General features: G+C 37.8%; 1 protein-coding gene across 4 annotated transcripts in view; it reads right to left on the bottom strand.

The window, feature by feature from the left end:
• Positions 1-3,305: 3,305 nt before the first annotated feature.
• TGFBR1 (transforming growth factor beta receptor 1) overlaps positions 3,306-16,508 on the bottom strand; it is a 49,505-nt gene continuing 36,302 nt past the window's right edge. For all 4 annotated transcript variants that reach the window (XM_073021801.1, XM_073021802.1, XM_073021804.1 and 1 more), the window contains exons 5-9: positions 14,147-14,314; positions 11,969-12,125; positions 10,349-10,473; positions 9,175-9,305; positions 3,306-7,797 (exon numbers count right to left, since the gene is read on the bottom strand). In XM_073021801.1, coding sequence (XP_072877902.1) covers positions 7,672-7,797; positions 9,175-9,305; positions 10,349-10,473; positions 11,969-12,125; positions 14,147-14,314 — 707 coding nt within the window. In that variant the 3' untranslated portion in view covers positions 3,306-7,671. The remainder of the gene's footprint in view (positions 7,798-9,174; positions 9,306-10,348; positions 10,474-11,968; positions 12,126-14,146; positions 14,315-16,508) is intronic.

Genomic DNA, 16,508 nt, shown 5'->3' with positions numbered 1-16,508 from the left:
ACGGAGTCTCGCTCTGTCACCCAGGCTGGAGTGCAGTGGCGCGATCTGGGCTCACTGCAAGCTCCGCCTCCCGGGTTCATGCCATTCTCCTGCCTCAGCCTCCCCAGTAGCTGGCACTACAGGCGCCCGCCACCACACCCGGCTAATTTTTTTGTATTTGCGGTAGAGACGGGGTTTCACAGCGTTAGCCAGGATTGGTCTCCATCTCCTGACCTCGTGATCCGCCTGCCTTGGCCTCCCAAAGTGCTGGGATTACAGGCGTGAGCCACCGCATCCGGCCAGTCTTGTAGCTTTTAAAAAAATTCTTTTTCCAGTGGATTCTTTAGAATCTGACAGGTAATATTACTTAATAAAGACAGTTTTACTTTTTTCCCCAACCTAATGTCTTTCTAGTCTTTTTGTAGGGAGAGGGAATAGGGACTGGATAGAACCTCCATGACAACATTGAATAGAAATGATGAGAGGATGTTCTCGACTTGCTCCTGATTTAAGGAGAAAAGTATTCTTTCACCATCAAGTATGTTGGCTGTGAGATTTTTATTGATGCCTTTCACTAGGTTGAGGAAGTTGCCTTCTATTTCTAGTTTTCTGAGTTTTCATCACGAATGGGTGCTGAATTTTGTCAAATGTTCTTTCCTGTGGCTATTTAGTTATCATAATAATAGGGATTTTATTGTTTCTTCTATTAGTATGGTATAATACTTCGATTTTTTGATGTTAAACGAAGCTTACAGTCCTAGGATATGACCCATTTGGTCCTGGTGTACAAATTATTTTATCTATTGTTGGATTCAGTTTCCTAATATTGCGTTTTAAGGGTTTTTGCATCTATCCCCATTGGCTTTAAATACTTTTAAAGTATAGGTATTTAAAAGTGTAAATTTCCCTTTAAGCAGTGCGTTAGCTGTACACTATAAATTTTGACATGCTGTACTTTCATTTTCATTTAAAATTTTAGAATTTCCTTTGTGACTTCTTCAATACATGGGTTTTTAGAAATGTGTGATTTAATTTCCAAATATTTTGGGATTTGCAATTTTCTGTTGACTTCTAATTTAAACATGGTTGGAGAACATACTTTCTACTATTTCAACCCTTTTAAATTCAGTGAGACTTCTTTTATGAAATAGCATGTGTTTCCCCTGGAGAATGTTCCATGTGCACTAACAAAGAGGGTGCATTCTGTTGGTGGTGGGTGGTGGTGTTAGGACAATTTGGCTGACAGCATTCTTTTATATGCCTGTGATTTTCAATTGAGTCGTTCTATCAATTATAGTAGGTGTCAAAATCTCCACACATTAAATTGTCCATTTCTCCTCTCAATTCTATCATTTTTCTCACTATTTTGGGGTCCTGTTAGGTGCATATACATAACTGTTACATCTGATACATTGGCTTTTTAAAGTATCCTCATTTCCAGTAACATTTCTTGTCTCAAAGCCCTCTGTATTAATATAGACATTCCAGCTCTCTTACAATTACTGTTTGCATGTTACGTAGTTTTCCATACTTTCACTTTCCAGCTATTGGTCTTTGAATCTACAGTATGCCTCTGTGAACACCATGTAGTTCATTTTTCTTTTTAAATCCATCCTGACCATCTCTACCTTTTAACTATTTAGTCCATTCACATTTAACGAAATTATTGGCATGATTACTTATGGCTGCCATTTTGGTATTTGTTTTCCAAACGTCTATCATTTTGCTTCTCTGTCCCTTTCTGCCTTTTGTGTTAAATATTTCTTGGTGTACCATTTTGTTTTTTTAATATATTTTAAAATTGATGCTTTAGTGGTTACTCCAGGGTCTACAGTATGCATTTCAATTTATTACAATCGTCTTCAAATTAGGAATAATTAATTCTAATAAAATACAGCTTTGTCCCAATAGAGCTCCATTTCCTACCTACTCCCTTGTTATTAATATACACTGCACCTATACTGTAAACCTAATAGTATGGTGTTATAATTACTATATAGTCTTATGCTATTGAAAGAAAACTTGTATTGTGGTAGGCAAATATTTCCCCAAGATTTCCATTCTCTATTTAATCCAACACTGATCTTGGTACTGCTGTGAATAGACTTCGAAGGTAAAACTGATGTTACTAATTAGGGTAATTATCCTGGATTATCCAGATGGGCCCTGAGTAATCACACGGCCCCTTAAAAGCTGAAGAGGGAAGCAGAAGCATCAGAGAGACGCAGTGGAAGAGAGAGTGGAGATATGAGGCAGAAGAGGTTATCAGAGAGAAGTGCAAGGATTCAACCCATTGTTGCTGGTTTTGATGATGGAGGAGGGAACCATGAGCCAAGCAATGTGAGTGGCTTCTAGAAACTGACAACCACCCCTGGCCAACCTGTCTTACAACCATATGGAGCTGAATTCTGCCAACAACCTCAAGGAGCTTGGAAGCCTATTCATCTCCAGCTTCCAGAAAAGAATGTTGCCCAGCCAATGCCTTCATTTTGACCTTTTAAAATACAGAGCAGAGAACCATCTTGAGCTATGTTATGCCGAGACTTCTGAATTACGGAACTCTGAGATCATAAATGGGTGTTGCTTTAAGCCAGGACAGTCGTAGTAATTTATGGCAGCAATACAATCATAGTCTTTTCTATTTGTACACATATCCACCATTTCTGGTGCTCTTCATTTCATCCTGCGGATTCAGGTTACCATCTGGTGTCATTTATTTTCTGTGTGAAGGATTTAGTATTTCTTGTAAGGCAGATGTCCATAGGCAACAAATTATCTTAATATTTGTCTGGGAATGTCTTTAGTTTCACTTTTTTTCTAACTTTCAACAAAAGCCCCATATCCTCGTGATGTCTTTATTATAAAGAAAAAAAAAATCCCTAAATCCAGCCTTCAAATTGAAGTAATTATCTTTAATGTGAGAGCAATCCTATTCACAAAGCCCCTCTCCAGAGTCAATCAAGGGTTTGGGGACCACATCTCATCATTTTTCCAGTTCTCTTGTCAAGCCAAGTTTTCACCCCCAGGAGACTAACATATGTGCTGACCCAAAGGCAACAGAGTTCACCTGTAGACAGGTCCATCATGCCCCCGTGGAAGACCCACACCCCTAAGCATGTGGAGAAAAGCCTCCAGGCACAGAGACACACCTGCAGACAGGAGGACACTCCCCAAACATGCTATAATATTGTAACTTGCACTAGGCAGGGTTAGAAAACTTCTAAAGACTCTTGTAACTCAAAGGTTCTAGTTGCCATCTACAGCAGCTACATATGGCATGACTCATTCCAACATACACACTTTATTTTAAAATATGCCACTGGCACTTGGGAAAAATGTAATTTATTTGCACTGCTTCCGTTCTTCTACTGTAGTGTTAGGACTTAACATAAGCATCACTCTTCTATTTCCTATTTACATTTGGAATATTACTACAAATACAATATACAATTTAAAAAACTTATGGGGAAACGCAGCTTATGTTTTTTTCTCCTCTTTACAGGCTTCTCAGTATCATTCAACTTAAATGGAAATTTGTATGTAGATTTTCTGTACATATCTTAAAGGGCAGAGATTACACTGATAAAGCCAAAAGAATTCTGCACAAATACAATACAGAAAACAGAAAGTACAGATGATGTTATTTGGGGTACAAATATAAACAATACAGTACCATTTGAGTAACTGAGCAACATAATACCCATACTTTATAGAAATAAAACTGCAAACCTGGAGAATGCTCTGACAAATATTAAACATTATATACACAATGAGGTAAATGTACCTTGGTCTCTTGAGAGGTAATTTAAGTTTAAAGCAATTGACATTTTGAAGCATCTCCTTGACATATGAAGAAACACCAAACACCCCATTCCGCTGGCACGTGAAAAAGGGATATCAAAACATGGTTCATGATATTCAGTTCACAAATCTTGTTAAAAAATAAAAACAAATTCACTGAAGTTCCTTTTAAGTTGTAAGAAACAGGTTGAATGTTATTAACCATATTTTTAAAAGTTTATATTTACAAACAAGATTGCATAATGGGATTGAAAAGTGTAATGTACTGACAATCATCATAATATCATAATGTCCTAGAAGTCCAGCATTCTTAAGAGAGAGGGCCCATGGGTATTCCAGTAATCCAAAACAGAGACAAGAAGCTGCAGTACATGTCCAGAGATAACCCTTAGTATCTCAAAGTATCTGAGTTGGCATTTTCTGCCGAAGTATTAACAGAACCATTACTTGGAATCACTACCATTTGGAGCCAGAACACTGCCACGGTCAAGAAACAAACCGTTGACTTACGATTCTTCCAGTGCAAGAATAAAAATAAGCTTTGGATGACGTGTCTAATGGGATAGTGATTTTGTTGTGCACTTTAATGATCTCTTTGCCATCTTGTTTTACAAAACAGCCTATATCTGATAGTTCTCAGACACAGAAAAAAAAGGTAACTCAAGCATGGACTACAAAATCACCAAGTGACCACTTACATTTTGTAATAAGAAGTGAAATCTGGGATTCTTGATGGCCATGGCACTGTACAGCAACTCAAGGCACTTCTTGAGCACTATCATTATTACAGCAGAATTACAGGCTCAGCTCTTCAGACCTTACCCTGTCTTATAGGGGATACAATTGGCCACTGTTTCTGGCACAACTCCCACTGCAGCAGCCACCTTACTGCCATCCCACTACTCATCCATGGCTAAAGTCAAAGCAGGGGCATCCGAAGCCTCATATGCTCAATCTCCAAACTTAGAGATCCCTCCCTGCCACCTCTAATGACTAAAGGAAATGGAAAGTCCCACAACTTCCATCAGCCATTTTACTCTAGGTCTCCAAAGCTGCTCTTCAGTCAAAAGGCTGTGGGGGAGGCAATGGTCTCTGTGTCAGGAACCAGCAAGCCGGAGAGCAGGTTGCAAGAAACAGCTGGAGACAGAAAGAATGGACCAGGGATGTCTATGCCCCACTAATTCATATTTCCCCCATCCCCATTCCCATTCCTCCTGGCTATTGACAAAATGAACGTGGACACACAATTTACCAGAAGATGTTTTAGCCAAGTTGAATCCTGGAAGGTGAGTATCCTAGGATGGGCAGTATAAACGACTGTGTTTTTAAATGACAAAATTATTACTCTAATCAAATTTATCTGCAGTTATCGACAGTAATCATGATCCATCCCACCTTTTAAGTTACCTTCATTTTCAGTATTAGCCAATTGTGACTTATCAAACCATCCCTAGCCAAAAAAGGAATTAACTGCAATAATATGTAAAGTCAATTTAGAACTAAACTCCAACTTTAAAAAAAATTCCCTGATTCATCAAAAGTACATTTTATCCACTTAGGTTAAGAAAAGTATAATTGTAACTCAATCTTTGATTCAGTAAAAAATATCTTCAGCGAAAGTGGATAACCTTACATGAAAGTGAGAAATCATGTATTACAACTTTAAATCAGACAACTTTTGGTATATTCTTAAAATTATATAAAAATAGTTTTAGTGATAAAATGCATTGGTCCCCTGGATTTCATAAAGCAGATCTGGTAGGCTTAGAAATGGCCCCCCTCCCCCCCAAAAAAAACCCACAAAAAAAGTACCTGATCACAGAATTAGAGATTATTATTAAACAAGTAATATAACACAACTATAAAAACAAACCTCTCAAACTCATTCATTTGCTTCAATGAAATATGGTAACTACAGAAAAAATTCAACTTTGTAGTCAAAATAGTAATCTCTAAGCATTTTTCCCATGTTTTTAAACACATGAAATTGATACTAAATTCCTATGTAATATGTCACTCATTCTAAAATTACTTTGGTTTTAAGACCAAATAGTCTTTCAAATTTATTCTATATATAAGAGATAAGACATTATCAGAATGCAACTCATTCAGTGTAAATGGCCACTTTCTCTTCCTGACCAAAATACTGTATCGGTTATTCTGACCCTGTATTGGGGAACTGATAGCACTACAAAAAGTCGAAGTCTTGCCTCACAGCTATGATAGTTTTTCCTCCCCTCAGAATAAGATCACAGTGATAAAAGGACTTCGAAAACTGTAAAAGCTCTGCAGAGACTTCACAGCATTAGAATTAAAAACCAGTTATTATAAGCTAGTTTCAACTTAATGTGAGAAGACCATGACAAGTTTGCTTTCAATAGTTGACCAAAAACATCTGTAAATGGAGAAGAACCTATACTCAGAATGTTCTTTAGCTACCACCTCTCCCAAATATCAAGGGTGCACTGAATGCATTACATAAATTACATGTAAAGTAAGCAGTTGCAATGTACGCACACATAAGGAAACGCTGAATTAAAAGCTACCTTCCTCAAAGTGTAGTGAGACCTCAAAACCACACTAGCTCTAACCTCAGTTACAAAGACAGAGGATCCACCGAACGTTTACTCCTACATACATAACAAATGTGACTCTCTTGCACATCTGTTATCTATTCAAATTATTAACTACCTTCGCCTTCCTAGAAAAAGGCCTATTATTTAACATTAACCATATTCTAATTTTAAATGTAATTCATTTCTTAAAAAAATAACACTGTCTTTGAACAGATAAAGAAAAAAATGGCTTACAGAATACCACATAACTTTTCACAAGCAGCTAGACAAACTTTCCCTTTTAGAAAAATTAGTCTGTATGCTACAAATATTAAAGTACTGTAAGTATCTAGAGTGCCACTTGATTTTTTAAAAGTATACTTAGACAACACAATTAAAATGCAAAAGCTTGATGTGAGCATATTCAAACATGACCATGCTAACAATTTACTAATTAATGCCACTTCATTTCTTTAGTGGCTTAAGCACATTTTGGTAGGAGAAAGGCATTTTCAAAATAGAATACCAAATGACATACCACAAAAACCCTTCCAAAAAACAAAATAGAGAAAGTTTGGGTTACCCAGATAAATAAGCTTTTTGAATTCAAACACTATAGGTTTTTAACATAGAGACTTTCAGCAATTCTACTCATTTCCATTAGAAAGACACAGAAGTGGCACTTACTGGTATAGTACAATCCCATTTTGAAGGCATGTAATGTTCTGAATAAGTGAAAGAACAATAATAGTATACAAAATACAATTGCATAAATTATGTTCCTCACTACTCTATGAGGTCATTTTTAGACTCAAGATAAGAGTTTTATAAGTGTTAGTTTTAAGATCCTGAAAAACTATAGAACAGTACATTCAAAGTCTGAATCAAGGAAACTCTAGTGGTTCAGAATCCTCTGAGAATGTACTAACCAGGAGCAAATCACTTTCTTTAATAATAAGAAATGTTTCATTATAACTCAGCAATCCAACTCCTTTGCCTTTAAAGATGATCTCCAGCACAGCAGAGTTACCTAAAGTTAAGACCAGCAATCATCTTTTTAAAAAACAAGGTTTGTTAATAAAAAATAAAGGTAGACTACACAACATTTTGTAACTGTCCTGGGAAAGAAGCGTTCATAGTGCACAGAAAGGACCCACACGGCTGTTTCCTGGGTCCAAAGAAATCCTGGGAAGTTTTTAATTGACTTTATTACACTGCTGCAAAAGGAAGCAACATCCTTCTGTTCCCTCTCAGTGAGGTAGAACAATTGACCTCCCAAATTAAAACCCAGGAGCAGATCTGAAGAAAAAAGTAGAGTTCAGGCAAAGTCGCAGAATTACATTTTGATGCCTTCCTGTTGACTGAGTTGTGATAATGTTTTCTTAATCCGCAATGCTGTAAGCCTAGCTGCTCCGTTGGCATACCAACATTCTCTCATAATTTTAGCCATTACTCTCAAGGCCTACAAGAAAATATAATTAAAAAAAAAAAAATTAATGCATGCACCATTTTCCATTGGTCTGGATAAGAATTTTTACCTGTAAATTTTCTTTTTAAATGACATATACACTTTGTTTTTGTTGTTAAGCATTGTTTGTAATAGCAAATGAGTAGAAATTTCACAAATTTCCATCAATAGGGTACTGGTGCCAGTGCTGGAAAGCAGGTAGACAAAGAGTAACTCACTTAGCAAACCTGAAGAGGTCGAATCCTAAACCAGAGCTGGGCAAAGCAAAGAAGAAATCTGACCTCACACTGAAATTTTAAGTTTGTACTTTGAAGTATCCAGATCAAATTTTTCTTTTTTTTTTTGAGACAGGGTCTCACTCTGCCACCCAAAGTGGAATGCAATGGCATGCCCTCAGCTCACTGCAGCCTCGACCTCCCAGGCTCCAACAATCCTCCCACCTCAGCCTCCGGAGTAGATCAAATTTCTAAAAGACAAAATCTAGCAGCACTCTCATTTGTTAAAGTATGTCACATGCAAATTCCTTGAGCATGCTGAAATACATTTTATTTGGGCCTGTAGATGTGATTTTGTTGGAGGTAGCAAGCTCTCTTGGTTATCAGAGGTTCTGCTGAGTCCTATAATAGTTTAAGATGTAAAACCAACTACTGAACTGAACAGCTTTTTATAGCCTTTTTAAGCTACAAACCTTCAAACCCGGAGGAATATGCCCTGCTTCACCAATATTATAATAGTAACAGCTAGCAACTAAGGAGAGGTTAAATAAAATTCATCTTACGAATCTTTAAATTTACAATTACAAAAACATTTCTAAAACTTTTTGTTAGAGCTGAGGTTGAGAAGCTCAGACACTGCTGGAAAAAAAGCATTTTCCCTAAATTCCTGGTTAATGGTCATCTGGGCAATCAGATGAATAAAATGGAAAATCACTTGAAACAACTTTGTAATCACCTTATCTGAGTTCCTCACCTTACAAAGGGATATTAAGGTTCAGAGAACTAAAGTGATTTGTTCCAAGTTAGACCCTTGAAATGGTAGTCAGGCTGGTCTAGAATACAGGTCTCCTCATTCCTGTCCAGCAACTGTCTATTATTCTGGGTTGCCCTGGCTGAAGGGAGGCATTCACTTAAAAAGTATGTGCTTTAGTTCGCCTGACAGACCTAAACTATGTTCTGATACACTAAAGGCCACTGCAAATGTTCCATGCCCTTTACAATTGAATATGAAAACCAAATTATTCTGTTTTTACACATTGGTTTGACTGCTATGAAAAAGAAACTTCTTAAAGGTTTTCCTTAAAGAAAAGCAGCAAACTTTTGCTTACTAAGCAGAAGTTTAGAAAATTGCCTAATATCAAAAAGAAATACTCACTTCGCAGCTCTGCCATCTGTTTGGGATATTTGGCCTTAACTTCTGTTCACAAACAACTTTTCTCATTTCTTCCACTGATGGGTCAGAAGGTACAAGATCATAATAAGGCAGCTGGTAATCTTCATGAATTCCTGTATCAGTTTAAAAAAAAATAATTTTGATGAATGTATTCAGCGAATGCCAAGGCATTAAAAAGATCACCTGAGAGGCCTATTACAGTGTCTTATTACTAAAGTAGGTAGGTGGAACAGAGATTACAGCTTTCTCTATCTCATCCAAATCTGTATCAACAAGTCACTTCCCTGAGTTGATATTCTGCCCACACCTTGAAACTAAGTATTGCCATGAGATCAATAAAGCCTATTTGAAATGACAGTAAACTGTGAGCTGTGACCACCAGACTGACATTTTTCCCTAGAACCCTATTGTGCAGCAAATGAGATTCTATTCTGTAAGTGTACAGGCTCTCACTTGTACAGGGATATATAGATCCTATCAGTGAGACACAAATCCTATGAGGCAAGTTTAAGGTGCAAGTCCATTTCTCTACTTGCATCTGTCAATAATATATCCTATTTACTACAATACAGAGAAATACTCTGTCCCTCACTGCTTCAAACACTTAAGGCACTAAGGTCTCAGCCAAGCCTAGGTCCCCAAGCCTAATTGTTTCCTGAGTAAACATTGTAAGTACTCCATCTAAAACGCTAGAAGTTAAGACAAACTAACTCTAGAAAACGACACAATGGTAACATAATTGTATTCTGTGTACGTAATCTATAACTATCAAGTTGGAGAAAATAACCACAATGCCAAAGAAAAAAAATAAATTTGACACCCAGGTACATGCTAGAAACAGCTTCCTAGGTGAGCCTCTCAAGCAGCTGTCCATTCTAAAGAACTATATTCCAGTATAACAAGGGTTTGGGTTCTGATGAGTCTCAAGATTCAAATGGAAACAGGAAGAGAATACACTAGGCTAGAGCTGTGCATGTGCACACCATGGCACTGTCCCCTCCCAAAGGTTTCATCGCCTTTGTTTTCTCTGGCACTCGGTGATGTCCTGTTTCAGATAATGGATTGTGCATAATTTCATTCAATAAAAAAAGAAGACAATTCTCGAACAACTTCTTCTGATCATGACAAACTGTTGGGGGAGAGGGGAGCAATTTACCACCAATGGAACATCGTCGAGCAATTTCCCAGAATACTAAGCCCATTGCATAGATGTCAGCACGTTTGAAGGATTCAAAATGTTTCATATTTATGGAATCATCGAGAACTTCAGGGGCCATGTACCTAAAAAAAATTTGCAAAAATAACTTTGAAAATCATCCCCTTACTGCCACATTTTGATGAACATCCTTTCAGACATTTCTCTGTACACAGACATATGCACAAAACATTACATAACAAATATTAGACTCAAGAAAAATATTAAATATCCACACTGGTTTGCACATTAATGATGTCAACTAAATCCCACAAAACGCTAAAATAGCAGTTTCACGCTATCTGCCTCATGATCTTGGTTTCCAGTGAAAGACATATGCAACTATTGTGACTGTTAAAGGTGTCTCAACGTACACCACCTATACATGTACTAGGTAGAAACCATGCATTTTAATCTAGAAGTCTTCTCACTGAGGATGAAAGGAAGGGCAGGAATATACTCTAGGGGAAAAAATAATAGACACAGAAGAATGCCAGTCCTCATACTGAAGCTTCAAAAACCTATGAAAATTATGGGTCAAGACCCACAGAGACCTGCAGCAACCACTGTCAAGGACCCCTTAGCTGGCTGAGAGTTCAGAGTCCCCAGGGAATCCAGAAATCTCAAAATTATACATAAAATTTGAATAGACTAATGCTGCTGGCTCTCCGGCTCTCTCCAAGGCCAAGGAAGTAGTTTGAAGAAATGCTGTGACAGCAAGTGATACGGGCTTTGGGTCAGAAATGCCCACGTTCAAATCTCAGCTCTTCGGCTTATCATCCACATGAAGCTGACCATATTATTTAACCTCCTCAAGGTGGTTTCCTCGTCTGTGAATTAAGGGTAACAACACCTACCTAATTAAGTTCTTTTGAAGACTCATGGACTCAACAAATATCTACTGAGGATCTACCATGTATTAGGCACTGTGATGGATGCTGGGAATACAAGGCTGCTCTCAAGCAGCTTGCACCTAATAGAATATACAGGCAAATAAATAAACAGTTACTACATAGTGCGTAAGTGCCTCAACGGTCCCAGTTTAGTGTGCTATGACAGCCCCTGGCAGGGACTCCTAAGAGTCTTGAGAACTAGAAAAAACTTCCTACAGGAAAGGTGGGTACGAGGCTGAGAAACAGTAGGGTAAAATACGCTCCAGGAAACAGCATGTGCAAAAGTTCTAAGAAAGCAAGAAAGGCATATTTTCAGGAACTGAAATACGAAAATAGCAGGGCTAGCTACAGCACAGTATTCGAGAAGGGATTAAATGAGGTAATACAAGTAAAAGACCTATCAGACGACTGGCACATAGTAGGTGCTCTATAAATGTTAGTTACTACTGTAATTATAATTAACAGGCCTACTGATACTTTCTGGAAGGGCAACCTTTCATCAGCAGGCATCTTTTTAAGTCAGGTAACTTTGGCTTCAGAGCAGGCAAGACCATGAGATCTTCTTGCCTGTTGGCAATCTAATAAAGTACAAGTTTAAGCTGAGTTTCAGCAATGGTATGTATATATGAAAGAGAAGGGGAAAAAAGTGATTTCAGAAGATATTAAAAATAGTTGTTCAAAAGTATACCTTTTTGTTCCCACTCTGTGGTTTGGAGCAATATCAATGGTATCTGTGGCTGAATCGTGTCTTACTGCCAGTCCTAAGTCTGCAATACAGCAAGTTCCATTCTTCTTTACCAAGATATTCTTTGATTTCAAATCTCTGTGAGCAATGGCTGGCTTTCCTAAAGAATCAAAAATTAAACATGACTGCTTAAAAGGTAATACCAATCACAACTCACACCTTTAGGTTCAAAAATCTCTTCTCCTGACCCAAATTATCAAAGCATTTCAGCCCACATGAACAATACCTATGGCATTATTAAACTCAAGTGAATCACTACACCAAAAATCGCTGAAATTGTATTTCTTTAAAGAAAATGTGGACAATAACATGCTTTAAAAGATGAACAACTCAAAGACTGGGGCAAAAAAAGTTATCGGTTTATCTGTTGGTGCCTCAAGAATTCTTTTTAAGAAACTTAGCCATAGACTGATATTCCAGCAGCCCAGGAACCAAGCATGTAGATCATCACTTCCCTATCAACTGGAATGTACTCAGTATTAAGTGTATTACCTTTGAGACTAACCACTAGAAAATGCGCTATTAAAAAATAATAATTATAATGTGGAAAACTTGGAACCTTCATATACACTGCTGGCAGGAATGTAAAATGGTTCAGGCACTTTAAGAAAACAGTATGATAGTTCTTCAAATCATTAAATAGAGTTATCATATGATACAGTAGTTCAACTCCTAGGTATATACCCAAGATAACTGAAAACATGAAACTACATAAAAGTACACAAATGTTCATTGCAGCATTAGCTACAATGGCCAAAAGAAGAAACAAACCAAATGTCCATCAACGAATGGATACATGACAAATGGTATATCCATACACTGGAGTATTACTCAGCCATCAAAATGACTGAAGTGCTCATATATGCTACAACATAAATGAACCTTGAAAACATGCTAAGTGAAAGAAGCGAGTCACAAAAGACCACATATTGTATGATTCATTTATATAAAATGTGCAGAATAAGCAAATCTATAGACAAAAAGGAGCAGATGTTGCCTAGGGCTAAGGAGTTTGGGGGGAAAGGGGAGTGACTGCTAGTGGCTACGGGGTTTCTCTTTGGAGTGAAGATATTCTAAAATTGACTGTAGTGTTTGTTGGTTATACAACTCTGAGCATTCTAAAAACCACTGAATTTTATACTTTAAGTGGGTAAACTGTATGATGTGAATTATAACTCAATAAAACTGCTACAATCAATAATAATAATTACAAAGATGGAGCTGGCTAATATGTGAACTAGCACTTATGCTGTATGTAAAGTGGGGAGTGGGGGAGCCACTGGGTTGCAAGTGGACAACTGCTAGAGTAGAGAGATATGCTGGCATCTGAAATCCTACATGGCACAAAAACTATAGCATACAAATGTCATAACTAAAACTTAGTATTTAATTTTTCAACTGTAAAACTGTCTCATGCAGTCTCCTTATCTCAAGGTCAAATATAATTATTAGATGGCCAGATAATAGTTACATAGCATGCTGATGTTTACAAAGCACTTTCACACTTCATTTGATACTACATATAAAAATATATTCACTTGGACTTGAATTCTGAAACTGAGACCCTCAAAAATCATAAGATTGAATGCTACTTTTAAGAACTCAAAAAAAAAATCACAGTTTTGTAAAAATGACAAGAGAATCTCTAAACAAATTTCCAGATTCCTAGCTCTACCTGAAATTTCGAACTGAAAGATAAAATGTTCTCATCTAAAAAATTTGTTTTAAATATCTCCAGTTAGGCCACCTACTGTTTCCTTTTTTTTTTTTTTTTTTTCTGAGACAGTCTCACCCAGGTTGGAGCGCAGTGGCATGACGTCTGCTCACTGCAGCTTCGACCTCCCAGGCTCAGGTAATCTTCCTACCTCAGTCCCCTGAGGAGCTGGGACTACAGGTGCATGCCACCATGCCCAACTAATTTTTTGTATGTTGGTAGAGATGGGGTTTTGTCATGTTGCCCAGACTGGCCATGAACTGAGATCAGGCGATCTGCCCACCTCAGCATCCCAAAGTGCTGGGATTATAGGCATGAGCCACCAGGCCCGGCCTCCACTTTCTATTTTCATAGACATTATTCATGGAAATTTAAAGCTTAAATAATAGAACTGCTTATAGAATTACCTTGGGTACCAACAATCTCCATGTGAAGATGGGCAAGACCGCTCGCTGTGGACAGAGCAAGTTTTATCATTCCTTCCACAGTAACTGTGTATCTGTTTAAGTAATCAAAAAGGGATCCATGCTCATGATAATCTGACACCAACCAGAGCTGAGTCCAAGTGCCATTGTCTGTAAAACAGAATTAACATTTCGGTTGGGCTATAGACCATTTATGATTTATATGTTCAAAGGTTATCACTTTTTACTCTCAATCCTGAGTCACACACTGCAATATAATGCCACCTTAAGTCTGTATGTATTTCCTTCACATTTTCTTCTACATTCAGTTTGTTTTATACTTTTATGTACACATTCTTTAGTTCCTCAGAGTAAACCCCTCTTCTTGAGATAAGGCAAGGATAATTAATCCCATTTAAGAGACAAAGATGGTGACTTTCTTGAGTCTTCACAGATAATTAGTATCAGAGTTGGCACTCTTAAGTGCCTAGAAAAATCTCTGGGTCGGGATGGGTGCTCAGTGACTGTTCCTGGAAGGAGAGAAGTTAAAAAAAAGGAGGGGAACACAGAGGGAAAGAAGGAGGTGAGAAGTCTCCGGAGCCTAGTGTGGCCACAGTGGGAATGGAAGAGTATGGGACAAAACTGGAAGTGAGTTTCAATGAGAAATGACAAGCTTTAGTGACAGATTGTGTACACAGTTCACAAAGACGCAAGACAAGATGATTACGATTCCAAGGTTGCTAGCTTAGAAAAACAGAGATAGTGATACCTCTAACACATGGGGAAGCTGAAATAGGAACTGAAATGTCAGGAGAAAAGCTGGAAAAGCTGGGACTAAACTCAAACAACTAGGAACGTGGGTTCCAAAATTTCCTCTGTAAGCCAATACACGAGTTTAAAACACGTTTTCTCATAGGAATAATGGTAAAGATACTAGCTAGGCTCCTAGGCTAGACTGGTCCACGACAGTCTAATTTAACCTAGAAGCAGCTGGAAAAACCACACATTTAATTAAGCCATGAACAAAAAAAAAGCATTACAACATTAGGAGACAGTTCAATCTAGTAAAAGATGCACGCTTAAGAGTTATTCTGACCTGGCTAGAATCCACAGCCTGCCTGTTACTGACACTTTCTTAGCCGAGGAGCCTCTGTTTCTCCTTTTATACAAGAATAACGTCTTACTTTGTAAGACTGTTAAGGTTTTAAAAAACAGAATACTAGATTCTTTAGGTAAGAAGTACATAAACTGCGCTCTTTCTCTCCCTGTTGGTTGTAAAACAAAAGAAAAAAATCCATATTGACAGTCTGAAACCGCTTCTATTTTGAAGGTATTTAGTTGAAGAAAACCAACTCTGATTAAAAGAGATTAAGAAAGGAATGGAAACTTTTCAGAAGATTCTGGAGGAGATTTCTGGGTACATTTAAAAGGACTTAGTATTAATTTGTTCTTCATGAACTTTATAAACTGATTCTGTCCAAACTCGCACCCTGGCTTTTCCTTGATATAGGCACATCACTAGCTTATTTGCGTGCCTCTTAACCGTTACTGAAGTTTGAAAAGCTCACCAATACAAGAAACAAAGTGGAAGGCAGGCAGATGGAAGAAAGGGAAATCGCAGGTTACGGACAAGGCAGAAGGAAGGTTATATATAAGGGGCCATACATATAAAGGGCTGCCGGGGTGGAATTAACTAAATCAGAAGATAAAGGAACTGGGGTGGAGGGACTAGGCTCAGAGAAAGTACATTAACCGCTGACAAAGAAGAAAGAAGGGGAGTAGGGAAGAGCCAGTAAGGTTGGCTAGTTCCCATGGTGACCACCAGATGACAGCATCAGCTTGGTTAGAAGTTCAGGGCACAAACTCACCAACATTTTGTGCTGCTGTATTTGTAACTTGGAATGTGACAAAATCCAGACCCCGGTTCCCGGTTGAGGTTTAAGCTTTCAAATGGAGATTTGAGACTTGCCAACATGGTAGAGTTTGAAACCATGAATGTGGCTATGTTCTTAAGGAAGAAATTACCACTTACAGAATCAGTACCTTCATATGAACCAGTGAGAAGAGTAAGAGTTGAGAAAACAAAGACAACTATGAAGAAATAAAAGGAACAAAGAAAGTCTAGGGTCACCAAACATAGTAAATAAAGAAAAGGTTGTTTTAAGAGTTGGAGGAGGAAATAAATGGTGTTAGAGGCAGAAACGAAAATGAGAACTAAGGATTTGGTCAGAATGATTACTATTTTTGTTTTTTTTGTTTTGTTTTCTGAGACGGAGTCTCTCTCTGTCACCAAGGCTGGAGTGCAGTGGTGCGATCTCGGCTCACTGCAACCTCCACCTCCCGGGTTCAAGCGATTCTGTGCCTT

The sequence above is a fragment of the Chlorocebus sabaeus genome, chromosome 12 (genome assembly GCF_047675955.1).
Source record: "Chlorocebus sabaeus isolate Y175 chromosome 12, mChlSab1.0.hap1, whole genome shotgun sequence".
In the NCBI taxonomy this organism is placed as follows: Eukaryota; Metazoa; Chordata; class Mammalia; order Primates; family Cercopithecidae; genus Chlorocebus; species Chlorocebus sabaeus.
Note: the sequence above shows the minus strand (reverse complement) of the source record. Positions and strands in the feature narration are given on the sequence as shown.